Raw genomic sequence first — 20042 nt, 5'->3', positions numbered from 1 at the left:
GGGTTTGCTTCAACGTCACCGCCAAGGAGTAGTAGTCGCCAAATATACAATGCAGTTGAAGGTATACGCTTCAAAATATCGGGGGGCCACGACATCGCAACAAGACAGACATTATTGTCTCGGTAACAGCCCGTTTTTAAGTAACTGACATGTGCAAACGTGAACGGTGAGCGTGGCATGCCGAGTGGGGTGGCGCGGACCGAAGCAGCGTTGAAGTGCGCACCGCTATATGCTGCCCAATCTTGTGACGCACTCCCATGTTGCCAGGCGAAGTTGGTAGTCACCGCCAACATTGGCACCGTTCCTTGCAGCTGGCTGGAAGAAACGCCGAAATCCACCAGTTCTCATGAGAGGCCGGTAGAATCAACGCTCCATCGACGTTCATGTAGCACGAGTGCCACATCAGTCCAGCCTGGCAGCAGGAGACCCAAGAAGACCAGCGACAGCGCCTGTGCAAACGTGAACGGCGAGCGTGGCATGTTGAGTGCGGTGGCGCGGACCGAAGCAGCGTTGAAGTGCGCGCCGCTATATGCTGCCCAATCTTGTAACGCAATCCCGTGTTGCCAGGCGAAGTTGGTAGTCACCGCCAACATTGGCAGCGATCCTTGCAGCTGGCTGGAAGAAACACCGAAATCCACCAGTTCTCATGAGAGGCCGGTAGAATCAACGCTCCATCGACGTTCATGTAGCACGAGTGCCACATCAGTCCAGCCTGGCAGCAGGAGACCCAAGAAGACCAGCGACAGCGCCTGTGCAAACGTGTACGGTGAGCGTGGCATGCCGAGTGCGGTGGGGCGGCCCTTGTATCGAAAAATTGCCTAGCGAGCTAATTACTTTGCCAAAGAATAGGAACAGCCCCGCGATAATGCTCCTGTCACGGAATAACTAGGTTTCTTTTAGTTGCCTTAACACCTACCCCTAGCTGAAACTTGTCGTGGCCATCCCTTCGCCGGAAAAAAGAACACGTTTATATCTGTAAATGTATTGGTGATAGAAAGTGCAAATTTCGTACAAAGGTGCTCTAGAATTTTATGAAAGACAAGTGAAGAAGGATGGTATCTTACATTGGAGATTTCCTGACGAAAATTTGATATTCCACGCCATTCCCTCCAAACTCGTCTGCCATGACGTCATCAAAGTACGGTACCCAGGAGTACTGTACTCATACTCATGAGTGCTGTACTCATCATTACTGTACTCACGAGTTTTGTACTCATGTCTGTGCTCTCTTCTCAGCATGCTCCCTTTCTAAATCAGAGGGAGTACTCACTCATCAATGTAGTCAGTTGTAAGTTTTAGTACAAATGAGTACAAATGAGTGTACTAACGCCGACCTATGGCAGAGCTACTCACGTATCCGTCTATTAAATGACGGCATCTTTCTTCACGCGGACTGGCCTGGATTTTGGCCAGCACCAGCGGAATAGCACCCGATTTTGAGGAAAGAAATTGTGCACAGTGTTGCCTGCTAGTTTCTCCGCACGTGTAGATGACCGGCAAACTGGATCATCCGGGGACGTATTACATGGGCATGTACCTGCCTGCACTGGTGGCAATGGCTTGACACGTTAGTTTTATTGGCCTGGCACGTTGTGTGCAAATATTGCTAGTACCTACAGTTGAGCTTATTTTTCGCGGCACGAAATGCGTAAGTAGGCCGCTTTGATACTGAAGTTCTGTCCGCATTATTTATTTATTTATTTTTACATGCTGCAGCACCCGCTTGGGGTAAGCATTAAACAGAGCAACCGAGCAATGATCGGATTAGAAGAAGCGTGGTTTCTGGAGATGTTTCTTTTTTCTGCCTGTGAGCTTAGTCAACGCCAGCCCGCGCTTGGGTTCTCTGATCCACTTGCGGATGTAGTCCCTCTCGATGTTCCGCGCTCGAGTGAGGGCGGGGGGGTCAGTGGGCCTTCGGAAGCGCATGTCGGCGTGGTGCGCGGCGCCCGGAATCAGCAGAGCCACCACGGCCTCGTTCGGGGGCTCCAGGACGCCCAGGGCGGCCCACGGATCCAGCTCTCCGTTGCTGCGATGGAAAATAGTGGGAAAGTTGCGCGGATCAATGCGCACTCAAGCGTGTCCTCAGATAGCGCATGCATGTCGCCAGGCGGTATCGAAGGCGACTCGCGGTGTTTGCTCGCACCCATAACTGGCAGTGGGACTGAATAAACGTGTGCGCCAGTGAGTGAGTGAGCAAGTAACAATAACGAAGTTGCATTGCCGTTGCGCTACTGTCGTAATAAAGTACCTTCCGCCTTCGTAGGCCAGCGACGAAATGCTGCAGCTCGCTGAACGTGGTGAGAGATGCGGCCAGACATTCTTAATGCCGAAGGACTGAAAGGCCCATTGATTGAGAGAGAGGGAGATCGTCCTTTTTAGGCACGAGGGCTGTACATCAAGGGGAGCGGGGAACTGGGAGTAGACGGAGGGGCCCTTTTGCATAGCTCGAATAGAAACATGTCGGCCCCTCGAGAGGGCAAACTCACGGCTCTAAACAGAGAACACTCACGCCTCTAAACTGCTCGCTCTAGGCCACTTCCTGTAGAGTCACGTGTAATTCGAATGAGAGTAGAAACTCCTAATATATAAGGGTGAAAAACCGGCGTCTGGCGCCTGTACAGCAACGCGACGGACCCGACCATCCCTGCCGGTGGCTGCGGCGCGGAGCACACCCCGGGGAGGCGCATTCAAGACGTGGCTCGGAAATGCACCAACACGGAGAACACAAAAGCCTTATCGTTCTGCATATCTGTGAAAGACTTTTGTTTCCTCAAGTCTCGCTGCTTTTTTTTTTCTACGGTTAGTTGTCACCCTTTAGGCAAGAGATGAAACGACCGATGATATAAAAAAAGCATCCTCCGTATCCGAGTTTTTAACCCAGACGCAGCAAAGTGACGAGGCTACCAGCACGGCAAAAACAAATTCTGGACTTTTTGACCATAAACTAAATGGCTGTTTTACCAAATTGGCTGGTTGAAACAGCCGTTAAAATTTTAGAGTGCGTCCAATGTTAAACGGACCAGGTATGGTACAACCTCACTCAGCATTTTCAGAATACCAAATTCACAAAAACCTTTTTAGAACTGTTGGTGCACTATAAACATACATGCCGATATGAATTACCCAAAATTATTAAACACATTGTTTCTACCTCGACTCAGCTTTGCACAAACAACGTCGACAAATATATTAGACAAACTATTCTTACTGAAAAACCAGTGGTAAAAAGAAGAAACATCCCCCTCGCGAGGGGCACGATCAAATGCAGAGCATTTCTGCGGGGGGGCGCGCCTGCAAGTCGTATGGATTACGTATTGGTTGTTGTTGTAATTGTTGTCTTCCAGCGTAGACATTGTCGATGAAGTCGATGGTGAAACGTGCCGTGAAGCCCCTGCCGCGGCTATGACGCAACGTGGAGCGGCTATGACGCAACGTGGCGCGGCAATGACGCAACACAATCCAACACAATCCACTTTAATCCAATCCAAATCCAAGCCAATCCAAGCCAATCGAATCCAATCCAATGCCCCTCGCGAGAGAGTGTTATAGCGCCGAAATCGCCACTACGCGAACGCGTGATGCTGCCGTCACGATCACGTCACAGATGTTAGCGACCGCAGCGCGCGCGAACGACATATGTTTTTTAAGCGCGAACCGACCGCGGCGAGAGAGCGCGATGCGAGCGCCCCACCTGTTCTTGCGCGCGAACCTAACACGGCGAAAGAGGGTGTTGCGCACGTCCCCACCTGTTGTGCGCCCGAACCGAACGCGGCGAGAGAGGGCGTTGAGAGCGGAGAGAAGGCGAGGAGGACGCGGGGGAGAGGGCGCACCTCTGGCCGATGGTTGAATGAGTCAAGGATATAAGGCACGTTCGTAACCTTCCGTTCTGTGTCGGCTTTGTGGCTCAGTTGGTAGAGTACCGTGCACCTTGCGTTCCGCCCGCAGAGTCGTAGGATCGAAACCTGGCGCCGGCAAGTATTTATATAGTGTAGGGGGAGCGATGCGGACGCGGACTACGGACGCCAACGCGGGTGACATCGTGAGTTACTGAAATGCTCTGCATTTAAAAATACCGAAATGGCGTCCCGTCTCATGACTGTTACCAGTAAGCAATTTGTCCCACGTGATTCCCCTCATCGTCACCTTTAACTTGATAGCTCACAAGCCCTAGTGGCATCACTTTCACTTATAACCGAATCCATGACTCACGTGACCATCTCGTGACTAACCAGGAAATAATTTTTTATTTGCCCAATGTGATTCCCCTTATTAAAACCTTTAATTTGATACCTCAAAAGCCCTAGTGGCATCACTTTCACTTATAACCGAATCCATGACTCACGTGACCATCTCATGACTAACGAGGAAATAATTTTTTATTTGACCAAAGTGATTCCTCTTATCAAAACCTTTAATTTGATATCTCACAAGCCCTTTTAACCGAATCCATGACTCACGTGACTATCTCATGACCATAGAACATTTCTCACCGGTCACTGCTCAGAGGGCGCGACGAATAAAGTACACCCAGCGCCGCCCCGCAGAAGCTTGAGCTAACTTTGGGTCGGTGGAGCCAGACGGCGGGCTCGCGTTCATATATTGTGCACCTCTCGGTTGTTTGTATTTGCGATTCTGCGATTGTTTTTGAAAGGTGTCTCGTGCTTGAAAACTGTTCTGGCAAATAGTTCCCCCCTATATGAAGTGCTTCTGTGTGATTTCCGGACAATTACCTGGCGCAACTACTACGGTCGGCCTCGCGTGCGCGAGATGTTCGAGATTGTACGTTCCCGCGCGCGTGTGCGCCGTGCAAGAAATTGATGGGACAGACATCGTTGCGAAGACCCATTCTCAGCAAGGGAAGCCTATTTAGAGCGCCGATTCAGGTCAGTATTAATTTTTTATTGTTTTACAGCCTAATAAAGTGACCCCAGCATATACAACGGCGCTCCACGACAGAAGCGTGTTTGTGCTGTTTCCTGTGTTCGCGCAACCACACTGCAGAGACTTTTCCGGTTGCCCTTCTTCAGCTCGGTTGGTGTTGTCACTAAATAACAACGGATTCCAAACGTTATTAGCTAATTACAAAGCACGTACACAGTTGGAAATCTGCTGCGGAGCTTCGGTTGTCTTTACGAAGATTCCGTTCAGTTTCTTCTTCTATCTTGTGAGTAATGTTAGAGTCATCTTAGCGGCTAATTGTGATACAGTTTGTTCAGGCCATTCAGAATTCTAAAAAAAAATATTTCCTCCTCCTCCCTATCCTCTGCTTAAACAATAGTAACCTCAACTTTCAGAGTACGCAAAACGCATTAAAGAAGTCCGCGCGAGTGAATGCAACATTGCCTTTGACAGCTTGCCCCGCACAAGCTTTGTCCCGCACAATTTTACAACACACGAGGAGAGAGAGAACGACTTTCAGAGAGCATCGCTCCAGGGGTTTATGCAGAATTTCGATTTTGGGGGGGTGTCGGTGGGATGTTTGAGGGGGGGGGGGGTGTATAAATTTCTAGGCAGGGTTGTGTGGTTGTGGAATCTTTTTGTGGGGGTGTCGAAGTCCTTCTGAAGGGGGGGGGGGGTGTTGGGGGGGTGTTGGGGGGGTGTTAGGGGGGTGTGTATAAATCCCTGCATCGCTCAGACAATCGTGTGTAACTCGCCCTCGTCCTATCTAGCGTATTTGCGAGTTTCAGCGCTCAGAGCTCCTCGATAAGTATTTAAAATGCGTATGCTTCCCTTAACTATTTCTGAGATGCTCTTATGAAGGCTCAAGTCTAATGCTACGCATCAAGCAGCGGGTCGCACAGCAGGAAATAAAACGGGTGTTTTTCTGTCGGTGTTGTTGGATGAACGTTTTTTTTTTTCTGTGCCCAACGCATTCATTTTTCTGCACCGTCCTAAACGTCCTAGGAGGTTGGGGGATGTTTGCGAGGCTCACAAAGTTCGTGTGAATATTCCATGCAATAAGATCTGTGCTACGGCGCAGATAACGTTGTCCACAGTACTCGAAGGCGGCTTTTGTGCACCTAATTTCTATCGAACCATCGATATCGTAACGAAATCGATCTCAACCCGAAAAGTTATGACATGATTACGGCGTTGAAAACTTGATATACTTGCTAACTAACGCAATAAATAGTATACATGCCAATTTTCAGTATAACACAATTCGAAACCAATGAATATGTCCAGACAACTCTTTATTGTTTTCCAACCCATTTAGTCGCAAAGAACAAATCCTGGCCTACTCGGGATGGCGTTTGGTGAATTGAAGAATGAATCTTACTCTCTCGTCTTGGACTGAGGAGCCTGCCCACTAACCAGCTCGATTTTACTATTAAAGTTTTCTCCTCCTCCTGGTCCTCCCCCTCTTGAGTGCAGTTTTACTATAACGCCTATCTGAATATTGGGATGATATGGCTGCGCTAAATGTACCGAAATATCCCTCCAAAATCTGAACAAACATAGCCTTACTGTATGTTTGCCTTACAGGTTACTCGTTTTGCTCAATAAGCCTGCATACTGGTTAGAAGCCATAAAACCAGCACGCGCCTATACACACAGCAGGTTATTTGGAAATCAACCTACATTATTTGTGCCCCATAGTGCATGTCCGCACACTTTCATGCCGTGACAACGTAAAGTGACTTGATACAATAGTTTCGAGTGTTAGGCAAGATTGCCAAATCTGTTTTACCTTACATACGATTAGCTGGAATCGTAATGCCTTCTGCCAAAGCCGACAGCCCCGAAGGGCTGGAATTTGTTTTGGTCTTCCGTTTTCGCTGTTGTCGGTTGTCAGCCTGCGGCTGTTACCTTTGTTCGAAAGACTGCTGAACACAGAGGCTGACGGCCTAGCTCCGACTCTTCGCGCTCCGCACAGGACCAGCTTCGCATCAATGCATGGGCGACGCCGGCAATATTTTTTTCCGGAGCGGTATCAAAAACTATACTTAAAATCACGCCTTGAGCTAGTTTACGCTATTTTAAATCTTTTGTTACGAAAAAAAAGTTGCGCATTTGCGAGATCTGCTGCGGACAAGCACAAAATCTCAACCGCGCGCAAAGAGCATAGAGAGCGAGCCCGAGTGAAGCAGACGACAAATGCAAGAATCCCTAAGCCGACGTCACGGAGGCGCGCTCCGCAGCGCCGCCCGTGGTCGCGCTCACCGCCAATAGAGGAGCACTGCGGACGCCGCCGCCGCCGCCGCCGGCGGTGGATGATTTGGGGTCGCTTATAAAGTGCATTCGCACTTAAAAAATTCCCCCGCATTTCCCCGAGGGGGAGAATGTGAAAGTGCGAATGCACGGTTGTCGGCCCGCTTGCGGCGCTTGCGCTCGGCCCCCGCAGCCCACCGCCTCGCCGCCTTCTCTTCCATCTCTTCCATCGGGTTTGTAGTATCACGTGTACACCACGCAGTTATCAAGCCGCTATAACGCCGCTGAGTCGCCAACGCACGCCGCTGACGACGTAGTTTGAATGCGTTAAAGATATAAGGCGCGTCACTAACACTGATATCTGCGTCGCGTCCGTGGCTTGGTCGGTAGAGCGTCGCGCTGCGGCCGCAAAGTCCTCGGATCGAAACCTGGCGCCGGATGCTGTTTCTTTTTTAAAAATAGAGGAGCACTGCGGACGCCGCAGCCACCGCCGCCGCCGCCGCCGGCGGTGGATGGTTTGGGGTCGCTTATAAAGTGCATTCGCACTTAAAATGTCATGGCTTTCTCACTGCCAAAATCCATTTCTTGCGACGCTTATCCTCCCCGGCTGCCCGAGAAACCCGCACAGACTTACGCGGTTGTGGCAGTTCTTCACGCAGCAGTAGCGGCGTGGCCACTAATTCTTTCCTGCGGCATTTTGATCCTTTCGGACCCTCTAACTCGCATTTATAACTATGTTCCTTAAAAAACTTCCGCCACACAACGTCGAACCGCATGCAGCGCGCGTATTTTTATGCGAGCTGAACGGCCGGTCGCGACATCCACCGACCCAGAGTTGCTAAGCGGCGGCGAAAGATGGCGCTGCAGTCGCGCGCAAACTTCACTGTCCGGTGCCTATAACCAGGAAGCAACTTTTAATTTGTCTCGCGTGATTCCCCTCATCAAGACCTTTAATTTGATTTCTCACAAGCCCTAGTGACATTAATTTGACTTTTAAGCCAATAAATTAACAAATAATTATTATTACGAGTAATTAACATGGAATATGTAATTAATAAGATGAACAAGCGTCGCCCGCACCTAATGTCTGACAAAAAATGTGTGTGTCATATGACTTACATTGTCAGGGTAACGAGCGGCTGCACATTTAAACAACACGGAAACACGCGTGCTCCACATTCACACGCCAGGGCATGTCCAGACCATTTTTGCGATTTTCTTCCTCGGGTGGCGCTGTTGAACGGCACCAGCAGCGCCACCTGTCCCACGTTCGGGCTCCCATAGGCGCTACAATTTTGCGTGCGTGTGTGCGTGCGAGCGTGCGTGTGTGTGTGTGTGTGTGTCTGTGTGTGTGTGTGTCAAAGCCTGTAATTTTCGTTCAGTGTAACCAGTGGCATTTTCTCTTTTGTGTGTGTGAGATGTGCACATCTCGCTTCGCCTGTTTCCTCTTGTTTTTTTTTTTTTTGTCGTGCGCCAGCACAAAGGCCCCCAGACTGTTCTTGGGCACACTAATAAACATTGATTTATTGATTGACTGATTATTATGCGGTCTGTGCCCGGTGGCCCAGCAGGGGTGCATTTGCTGCTGCCGGTGCCTTCAATGACTTTCTTGCGACACGTGACCTTATTCCCCCCAATCACTTGGAACCAACGAGCGCCTAGGCGCCTCTGCAGCGGAAGGGTGCCGCCACATGCTTGTGGCCTTGAGCACACGAGGTGCACGCTCGAAGGTCAGAGGGACCCTAACAGGAATCTCCTGGGTCTGCAGTTGCAAGTTTGGCTTAAAACTGCGAGGATATGAGCAAACTGTGCGAACAGGCCATCAAAGTGCGGCCGGGATGGGGTCCCCGAGCAAAGGGCCATTTTTGCCATCTCGTATGTGGCGCACCAACGCAATATCGTAATATCAGCTGCGAAATAAAGCAGGGTGAATAAGGATAACAGCGCATTAGATAACCACAGTTAACTTTTTTCAGTGAGGACGTGGGTCCAGTCTCACTTCCTGGCCTTACAACGCTAATCACCCGATATGAAATTGGCTTGAAAACGGTAGAATTTTGAAAGTACTTAAACAAATGCCGCGAAACAGTATTCACGTAAACTGGTTACTTGGCACGCCGAAAAATTCCGCAACCTAGCAAGAACTAAAGCACACGAATGGTAGCCGATGTTATTGGTTTTGCTTTTGTTTGCTTTCTTGTTGAAAGTGTTTTTTTTTTTTTTTGCGGTGCGTATGCGTGTCCTTTTCTCAATAGATGTAACGTTTTTCCTGTGAGAGAGTATTGCATGTGTATGATTGTGCTTACTTACCGCGTGAATATTATTGTTTGCTTACTTGCACAGGCCGCGGATCAGGTGGAACCAGTTCTGTTGGTCTTTCGTCCTTCTTTGCATAGTATGCAACAATCGCTTCATGTTGTTTGATTGAGCGTTTGTTTCCACTCGAGTGAGTATATTTGCTGGGGACTACGCCCGTTTGCTAGTACCTCGAAAACAATGTTTTTAAGGAAGACACTGTAGTCACTGTCTGTTCAACTCGAATATTTTGGAGCGGCATGAACAAACTGTACATCCTCGACTCGTCGGTACACTAACAATGCAACATGCTGCTACCTAGCTGCTAAGCTTTACATTCTTCTCCGTAAATTACCGCCTAACTTTTATTGTGTGCTTTCCGTGGTAAACATAACTGCGAAAACGAGAGCTGAAGGCGGGTGTAGCCTTGGCTGGCCATATAGTGAGAACGACGGCAAGGATACGAAGATGCATTTTTCAGCGACATTGATTGCATTTGAATGAATCGGTCACCTGAAGATAATATTGGAGGCCGTCTCGAAGCTGTCCCCTCCGTAGAGCATGATGGTGCGGTAAAAGTCTGGGCTGATGCCGAATTCCTCTCGACAGCGCTCCCTCTCGGCCGAGGCGTTCCAAGTGTAAGGGAAGAACATGTCGCTCACGCCGTTACCGCACGTCGCACTCATCAGCTCGTTGCACGTCTGTAGCAGAAAAACATAATTTGAACCATTCAAGCCTGTGGAGGTGGATCACCAGCGAAACCTTTTAGCACGCTACATATAGGTGACACAGAGTGACGGCATAAATGGGCCGTGGTTGAACGCGGGCAACAAGGTTGTCGAGCCGCTGCTGTAAATGCGCGCACAACTGCACCGCAATAAAAACAAACGCCACCCAGCGCCGACACCCTGTAGGCCCCAGCGCGCAGAAAATTTCAATGTTCTGTCATTGGCAGATCGAATACGAACCGCGGAACGCACGGCCGATGCTACTGGTGGAGCCACCTGGAAGTGGCCCTGGGAAGTGTCCCTGGCACAGACATGCGCAGTTGACAGGCTGGGAGCGAGATTGCCATCTTGCCACGATACAGTTCCCTGTCCTCGCTCACACGCTCCACCTCAAGAAATCTGAAAGTACTACCAGCAGCACAACTGCTGGACCGGTAGTTTGTGCTTCGGTTCGCCAAACGTGTGCTTCGGTTCGCCAAACTATCTACTTAATAATTCGTTCTTGAAGAAAACCAGCGTTCGGACGCAGAGATAAGCATGAAAAGAAAGCAACGTCATTTTTGGCGGCGTTGCATTCTTTTGCGTTCGTCAGCAGTTACTGGGGCAGGGAACAATGAGTTGTCCGTCCAGGACGTACGTACTTTCCTAGAACGCATTATGGCTGAATCACTTTGTAAATTCGATGCTTGTACAAACGTAACAAAATACTTGCAGCCTTCATAATGATAATGCAGGAAAAATACAAGTTCGTTTTATTCGAAGGATTTGGTGTCTTATAGTGCCCCCAGAGTTTGCCTGGCACCAACCGATGCCTTATTCACTGGGAATAAACAATTTAGGCCGCATGTTTTATTCTCCCGCTGTGTTTCGTGGCGTTGAGATGGCTTATCTGGGAAAGTACTGCTACGTATGCGGACTATGGATGCAGGGAACGCCTTATTCTCTGTCTTTGATGGCGCCACCGCTGCGTTCTGTTGGCCGGTGTTGTGCGTAATGTTTCTTACATTTGACAGTTCTTGTTTATTGAAACACCGGGTATGCTCGATAAACAGTCACGTAAGACAATGTCGCTAAGCCAGTTTGCCAGTGTAATTACACTGGCCTATTACAATTAAGCGGGCGCGTTGAGCTAAACGCGCCCGCCCCTCTCAAGCCAGAACCGGCATAGGGCGCGCTGTACGCAGTGGAGCTTCTATGTTTTCATGCGAGTTCGTAACTACCATTGTTTATCCCACCATTCTTGCTCCGAAAAAATAAATACGCATCAAAGTTCAGCGCAAGCAGCTGGTTCTGCAAGCCTGCAATCACTGTTTAAGTTGGCAAAGCAGCGATTCTCACAGCTGCCCGTAATACGTCGTAGGTTCTATCGTGGAAAATGAGCCAGAGGGTCGATAGCCGTTCTCTTTTTTATTAATGATATGGCTCATTCCAGCGAGATTTGCGTTCAAAGCGGTATCAGTCTCATTCTAACGAGGCAATATTTCGAATGAACCAAGGCTGTGTTTTTTTTCTGCATGGTCCCTTGAAAAGCAAGTTTCCCAAAAAAGAAAGTGAAGCAGCTCCAATTATTTAAAAGGCGCGTTGCCCTTGCACAAAACGGCGAATTGCTCGAGGCATTGCAGCACGCATACGAAGCCATGCGATGCTGACCCGGACGGGAGCGTGCGACGTGGGGTCTGCGGATGGCAACGACTGCACGCCGCAACGTGGCTTCAGCGCTCTTGCAGCGGGGCGACAGGGCGAGCAAGCAAGCAGGGAGAGGAGACGCACGCTCGCCAATGGCATCTCAACGGCGCATGTGCATGGATTTCCCAAGGCCACTGGTGGGCGTCGTCTCCAACGTGGTTCCGTATTCAATTGGCCCATGACCGCAGCATAATCTTTGGCGCCGGCTTCATCTCGGATGAGGAGGAGCCGCTTTCTCTGTGTCACCTGGACTTAGTTTCGGTTCGCTTATTCTGCGCTTGAAACTTCCTAGCCCGCCAAGATTAAATTCTGAGCATTTGCAGTAGGTGTAAAATGAATTGGCCTTGTGCAACTAATTTTTGCAGTTTTAAGGAGCACCAATTCGAGAAAGTCCGCGAAAACTCCCTAGTAACGCTAAGCATTCTGGCACCCCTCGTCTATATTCTTTACAGCCCGATTTGGCTATGAGTAGCCATATACGTTTGGTTGTTTCACAGCTTCGGATATATTTTTTGTTTCTTGTCCAAAATGCTGTACTTTCAACCATTACAGTGACTAAGTGCCTTTAGTTCTGAAAATATGTTATCAAGAAAGCACTGCGCGAAGTCAACCTGGGCGAAGGACAGTGAGATACGAGATGGAGGCATACGTGCATCTCGTGTCTCATTGTACTTTGTCTATGTAATGTTGCAGAGTGTTTTCTTAATTAACAATGTACCAACGAAGCCGCAAATAACCCCTCCATGGAAAATATGAGTTTTTCTGCAGATGCAAAGCGTAGTGCAGGGTTGGTTCGTTTTCGCAATTTTCAATTCAAGTTTCGTCATTCTTTTACAGGCCTCATTAGTTAAGTCCTGGATTTTTGGAGATGTTTATATATACGTTTATACATAAATTATAAATATGACTCTTATTCATATTTAAAATTTTGTCAGTTCAATCACATAACTTTTTATTTTTCATTTCTTTTGTTCCTCAAATTTCGCTTCGACCAAGTGTCTCTATTAAGGTTTTTATAACGCGGAAATGTGTTTTTTTCGCGAAATACTTGTTTTTGTGCAAATTCAGGGCGCTATACGCTTAGCTCATTTCCGATATTTGTCATTCGTATTTCCAACGTTCTTTTCAGGGCTTTCCTACACTGTAAACTCAAACTAGCCGGGAATGGAGTTTTAATCAAGTAATGTGCCCTGAAAAGTACTTATAGCAAAAAATGTACTCCCTAGGCATGGTCTAAAAATGTGGACGAACCTCCACGGTAGTACCGTTGCCCATCCGTGTAGCAAAAGGGAGGATTTAGAACCACTTAACACCATTTGTGAGATGGCGTTCGGTTCTTTGTATAGTACCACGTCCAAAATAAACTCCCTATCTGGGATAATCATCTCAAGCGGGTGGTCGCCATGTTAGTCTTCTGTTGTTTCCGTGTATCAACGAGTAAGCAGGACGCGACGGTTGCATGCAGCTACAAACCCCATACCGTACGTATACCCGTATAGATGCTTCAGCCAGCGCAATCACAGGCAGACAGCGCGGCCGTGTTGTTTCAATCTGTTTATTTTGGCGATAGGTGTTGTCAAACTCTTATGAAAACGAAGAGACAGTTCTCGTCGTTGCAAACAATTGCAATGCTCATCTGCTTCGCTTGCTTGTGCATATATAGACGATTGAAATTCTCGTGCCAGCGCGCCAACGCACCCGACTGCAGCGACTCAACTTGCCCTGGCGGCACGACTTGCTGCCCGGATGTAAACAACCTCCGTGCTATCAACGCAGCGCGGCCGGTGACTCGGTGCGGCCGGAGCTTCAAGCCTCGCCTTGGGCCATCGTTTTTTCTTATTTGAGAAGGACTAGTAGTGCCATTTGGTGGAAAGATTTTTATGTGCCCCTGTCACACGAGGAACGGCCGCTAACAGCATTTGGATACGGCGACAGCTGTGGACAGCTCGCTGGTAAGTGGTCTGTTATCAGTCGATGCGTTTGTCAAACGTTTGGATAGGGTTAACTGCGAAGTACCCTTGCCGCACACAGCACGTACACGCACGGGCAAAGAAAAAAGCGCACACTCGTTTTATTGTACTTGCTTGTGGCTTTTGGGGTATGCATTCGCATTCTTTTGTAGGCCGGTTTGTAACAGGGCATTCGAGAAGAAATCGTTTGTCGCGCGCGTAGTCGTTTCAAAGCAACGTGACGGTTACTCAGGTAGCCGAATCGCCTCCGACAGCGGTGCATCGTCGGGCCCGGTCGGTGAATATTGTGGGACTCTGTCTCTCATATGCATCGAACTGCTCGTGTTCTTTTTAGTTAACAGATCTACTTTGTAATATCTATTTGTTAACGCTCCTGATGGCTTGCCTGTCCAAATATAAGTCTTTGTGTTGTTTTCGTTCAAGGCTCTGACTCATTCTTAGCGCTCTGGTCGGCGAAAGCCGCAGATCAGACGGCCACCCCCTTCGAAAACTCTACCCTGTAGATTCGGTGGGGTTGTTTGCTCGCTTGAGTCGACTCTTCACATCTAACAGCGTACCCTATTAAGGAAACGATGACATGCGTAAAAGATGCTATGAGCCTATCGAACGATTAAATGCATATAGTGTGGACCACGACGGCGACGTGGTTCGAAAGCGAAATGTTTTTATTCCCTTTCGGATGATAGTGAGGGGTCTGTATACAATCGGGGCCCGTCAGTCGCCAGCTAAGGCCACGTAATTAAAAACACAAATTCATGCCCTTATGGAAGAGAACCGAGTTTGCCGTAGCATGACACAAGTCTGCCGGGCATAAAAAAGGATATCATTTTTTAGAAGAACAATGCACACACTCTTCTTTTGTTGGTAATAACTTTGTCATAATCAATAGTAAGACCGTACACAAAAATTACTCGATTATCTGACACTCGATTTTGACACGGAGCTTGCAGCTCCAAAAAGTGCACTGTGATTTTGCGTGACGGAAACTTCTACAATCATGGTAAATTAACTAAGGCAGGTGTGTGTGGCATGCAGCGTTGGTAAGTTTGCGAGAATAGCGTTTCAATTTCAGCTGTTTTTTTTTTGGTTGCCATGCAATCACAAGTAATTTGGTGCCATGAACGAGGTTTACGTTAGCTAACAAGGATGTAGTAACGGTTGCGGCTACAAATGACCTTATGCACCAATCATGCTTGTCAGCTCGGTGACACAGAATATTAAGGTGTCAGAATACGGATGACTGAGTCGCCTAGTTTATCACTACTGTAAAAAAAGAAAGTGTTTTCTGACCCAGTGAAGGACTTTCCTGTATGACTAGCTGTGTTATGACAGATGACCATACTTGATGAGACAAGCCGTAACAAATTAGCTTTGGATGTAACACCAGGAGGGAAATAGGTGAGTATAACTGAAACAGTGGGTGCCTGTCCGGCATGAATTCATTATTTGCTGACACGATTTTCTTCTGCAGATCCTGATGCATGATCGAGTTGAATGACTTCATAGATCTTAAGGCAGGATAGGCTGTGCTGTACAAGGCAAGGCTGCATTCGGAAACCAAGTTGGCCCCTCCAGCAGAAGTGAGTATTGCACGGCTTGGAACAGCCGTCCAGCTCGAAAAACCTGCACTTTTTCTATGAAAGTGAGCCACCATGGTAGGGGAGAGGCAGTGTAAGGGTTTGCATCTTTAACTGTGTGCCCATTCACTTGAATAGATGCAAGCTGGCATCTTAAAGCAAGAGACAGCAGTTAACAAAATCATGCAATACCAAAGTGTTTTTCAGTCAAAAACAAAAATTAATCTATCAACCTACAGAGACTTGCATTTTATCTTCACTGTCATTTAAAGTTGGGCTCGAGTACATTGTGCGGAAGTAATATGTTTTTTATGGCTGCCAAAGCCACGACGGTTAATGTACTGGCACTTGGTTTTATGAAGCCTTTGCATTCCTAATTTAGGTACTAGAATTCGGAGGGAACCTGGCCTTACAATTTTATTACTGTACCGAATTATTAAGTTCATTTAACCATAGTGTCTGTTACGTGTGGGGCATTTTTTTTCTTTGCTTTTTCAGGCAGATGTTCTTCTGACTCCCTGCCCGCATTCCGTGAACGGGGAAGTTAGCCTCCACATCGATGGCCAGCGTGTCTTGACTGCATCATCTTTACTGGGAGGACTGTGTAGTCTGTTTGCATCGTTCTGGGTTTTCAACATTCAGTATCCCAAGAAGGCACACAGAGCTCTGACGTTTGTGGAACATGCATTTTTGTACCTTGCCAACACCAAACCACGTGTGAAGGATTTAGAACTAATTAACTTTTATCGCATCAATATCGCTCACTAATATTTGTTTTCAATCCTGTAATCATTGGATAGTAGTCAAAAAGAATTCCGTATTATATTTCTGACTTTTTCTTTTTTCTTTTTTTAATAAAAAGGGGATATTTGATGGGCCGTTCTGTATGCTGATAATACAGCTATCTTTCAGTGAAGCAATAATATTAACAAACTAATTTAACTTGAAACAATTATCTAAATAATATTGGCAACTGGTGCGAAATGAATCAACTAAAAATTATCCGAAAAACACGAATTTCGTGGCTTTTTGTTCTCACTCTAAAGAAGCTGTCGCGATACCACCCATTCTGTTCTATATCATTGCAATTAACCCGCCAGACTCGGTCACTTTTCTTGGCGCATTTGTGTCTTTATCCAAACGCACTGGTATTTTCCGCAGAATATTTTTCGTTCTTTATATTACTCATTTATCCATATCCATCTCACTGCAGTCTGTCTCCTACATCATTTATCTCTTGTGCCTTTACCACCTACAAAATGCTTGTTACCTTTCATTATCAAATCGTTGCACAGCTCTCGCTCATTTCACCACAAATTGAAAAAATGTTTTGTTGTTGTAAACCACTGCAACCATTTTTTCTTCACTTTGTGGAGAAGAAGGTCGCCGTGCTTTGGCTGCACATCGGCTCCTTTCTAATTGATTTTTTGGCCTGTTTTACTCATGTGCTGCACTTTTTTTTTGGTGACAATGGCTCCTTGAAGTTCATCGCTGTCATCAGGCCGCTGGATTTTTGAGGGGACGCAGCTCAATCGGAACTGTGGGGCAAAGCTCGTTTCCGTCTGCGCTACGCCTAACACCAGCGCAACGTCCGCGCCACCAGCCTCTCGCCTGGTGCTGCGGCCGTCGTTGCTGCAGCAGCCACCCCTGTCGACATTGCCGCAAGCGTTAGCGTCGTCCCCTCAATGTGTTGCCCCACCTTTGCTTTGTGCCTCTCAGCCGTCACTGCCCACAACTGTTTCTATGAGGCCCATCTCTACCTCGTCAAATCGAGCCTCGACACCACTGCGGCCTGCCTCTCTTAATCGAGTGCCTACTTCACGAACTGTGCCTCCATCACAGCTGGAATCTGTGACTCCAATGGATGAAGACGGTCAGGCTCAAGACGAGAACCGCTCCCAAGACGACCCCATCCAACCTGACCCATCGCAGTCAGCTCCTCCATCGACGCTGCAATCTTCCGTGCAACCAGTGCGACAGTGGTGCCGACCCAAGATACGAGCTGAAGATCGAGTAACTCGCACCGACCGGGTGAGTAGGCCCCGCTCTCAACTTGTGCTACGACCGCTCATCAGATTCAGTGTTAACGACATTCCCAAGCATACTTTCGCACATGTCATTTGAACAACTGCCCCCCAACCATTTCTAGCTGAACTCGCCTCGCACAAATATGACACCATAGGCAACTGTGTTTACATAACAGTCTATGATGACACGCACGCATCGAGACTACTACTCGTCACGTCACTATCTTGGGCTGACCGCATTCGAACTAATTCAGCATCGGCGAATCAATCCGATGCCGTCGCATCTTCTTCCAGTAAGCCCCAGGATGCAACTTTGGCCTCCATACTTTTGCAACTGGCTGCATTGCGTTCCGACATTCAACAGCTGCGAACTGAAAATCGCCAACTCCGCACAGGGAACCAAGAGCTCAGAAGCCGCCTCCTTGACAGAACAAAGCCTCCCGCGAAGTCTAACTCCAAGCTCCGTCTGACCTACCAAAACCGACCCAGCCGTAGTCCCAGCACCAAGCGCACACCAACCTCCAAGTCGTCCCACGACTCCCCTCTTCAACTTGCCCTCCAGGCGGTCCGCACGGACATTCATTATGAGCGTCTCGCGCGCCAGGCAGATCGAAAAAAAGACCAGGAAAACTTTGACAACCAACTCAGCCAGATCAGAACCCTAATTGAATCTGTTATTCAGAAACTGCCCAAGCAAGAGCCCCCCAAAGAACCCCCTCGCAAAGTCCCATCGCGACCCACCAAACAGCCACAATAGGTACACCCGCGACTGCCCTACCGTGGAACTGCAGAAGCTTCTGCCAACAAGAAACTATCTTCAAACAGAAAATAAAACAAATTCAACCACTCTATATTCTTCTCCAAGAAACGCGATGTACCCCTCACGTAGCTGGGTATGTTACGTTTTCTAACCCCTCTATACCTCATCACATCCGCCGTGGTTCTCTTACCACTTCTGTTCTCCCCGGTTACGCTGCAGTTCTGGTGCGTTCCTCCGTAGGTACCCAGCAAATTTTTTCTAGCGAATTTAACTCCAACAACCATGAAGTCGTCGCGGTGCACACCCGCTTACCTAGCGGTAAGGCTGTTATCGTGGCCACTGCCTATTACAAACCTGTCAATTCAACAAAAACTAACGTCTCTTTCGCCTGGCTTCCTGCTCTCATGGCCCAATTTCCCGGTACCCCAATCCTTCTCGGTGGTGACTTCAATGCACAGAGCACCACATGGGGCTATGCCCACACTCATTCTCGTGGACAAGCGCTAGAAGACGCCGCCGAGGCCTCAAATCTCATTTTAATTAATGAACCAGGCATGACCACTCGAGTTGGCCTTCATTCTTCGCAGCAAGATACGACCCCTGACCTAACCTGGGCTACTCCTGGCCTTACTCGCAAATGGTTACCGTTCTCTACAACTTGGGGCATCATCTCCCAATACTTATCCATCTCCGTGGGAAGAAGATCCGCCGACGGAAGACCATGAAGCGAATTGATTGGGATGCCTTCAGGGAGGCTATAATGAGTGCATCTCCCCCAGCCTCATTACGGGACTTCTGCTCCTTAATCACCACAACATTTATCCGGGCACAGGAGGACATCGAATGTGCTATGGAAACACCGCACATGGACAACCACATGGCTAACCTTTGGAAAAAAGTACATAAGCTCACTCGCACCTACAGATCTAATGGAAAATGCCAGAAAGATCTCCAAAAGATTCGTAAACAGTACCAACTTATTACCGCTTATCAAAAAGAGCTAAACCAATATTATTGGACAACTCTATGTGACACCCTCAGTCACGCGAGAGGCTTACCGGCGCTTTGGCGTCTGCACCACAGCCTCACTCAGAAGACTGCCAAACGAACCCCTCTTTTCGCTACCCTAACCCTCAGCGCAGACCCATCAACAGTGGAGCAGCGACTTATAAGTACCTTCTTTCCCCATGCTTCCACCTCTCCCCCCGCTCCACTTCCAATTATTGATATTCCTCAGCCTGACCCTGACTTGGAGCTACCTTTTACAATGGCCGAGTTACGCATCGCAATCCGCCAGGGACGGCTTCATTCTGCGCCTGGTCATGACGGTGTCACGCGGCAGCACCTCCGAAACCTCCCGTCTGAGGCCTTGGAACACCTTTTATGTCAGATCAATGACCTCTGGGAGCACGGAGTAGTGCCAGAACACCTTAAACTAACGCTTATTTTTCCTATTCCCAAACCCAACAAGCATTCCAGTGAAATCAAGAACCTTAGGCCGATATCCCTCACGCCCGTTATTTGCAAATTGATTGAGCGCCTTATCAACAATCGGCTCACACATTATTTGGAATATGTCCAACCGTATTTTCACCCAGCCCAAACAGGCTTCCGGCCAAATGTTGGCACGCATGATAGCCTCTGGCTTCTGCGTAGGGTAATTAACCGCCCTCACTACCATCGCGACACTCCTGACCTGATCATGGCGGTTGATCTGCGAAAGGCGTTCGACAACGTTAGCCACCTGGTCATTCTAGAGGAACTTGCTCACGCCTACCCCAGTGCCCGCACGCAAAATTGGATTAGAGCATTTCTCCAAAGCCGGCCTGTACGCCTTCACGGTTCGC

The 20042-nt window shown here is 48.3% G+C and overlaps 1 protein-coding gene across 1 annotated transcript in view; it reads right to left on the bottom strand.

Moving 5' to 3' along the window:
- Positions 1 to 1674: 1674 nt before the first annotated feature.
- Positions 1675 to 20042, bottom strand: part of LOC144168778 (lysosomal Pro-X carboxypeptidase-like) — a 209815-nt gene continuing 191447 nt past the window's right edge. The window contains exons 8-9 of the mRNA XM_077697743.1: positions 9961 to 10148; positions 1675 to 2026 (exon numbers count right to left, since the gene is read on the bottom strand). Of these exons, the coding sequence (XP_077553869.1) occupies positions 1765 to 2026; positions 9961 to 10148 (450 nt within the window). The 3' untranslated portion in view covers positions 1675 to 1764. The remainder of the gene's footprint in view (positions 2027 to 9960; positions 10149 to 20042) is intronic.

Source organism: Haemaphysalis longicornis, unplaced genomic scaffold, assembly GCF_048455015.1.
Source record: "Haemaphysalis longicornis isolate Haplotype H1 unplaced genomic scaffold, Haemaphysalis longicornis Haplotype H1 scaffold_2, whole genome shotgun sequence".
Classification (NCBI taxonomy): Eukaryota; Metazoa; Arthropoda; class Arachnida; order Ixodida; family Ixodidae; genus Haemaphysalis; species Haemaphysalis longicornis.
This window is presented reverse-complemented; position numbering and strand designations above follow the sequence as displayed.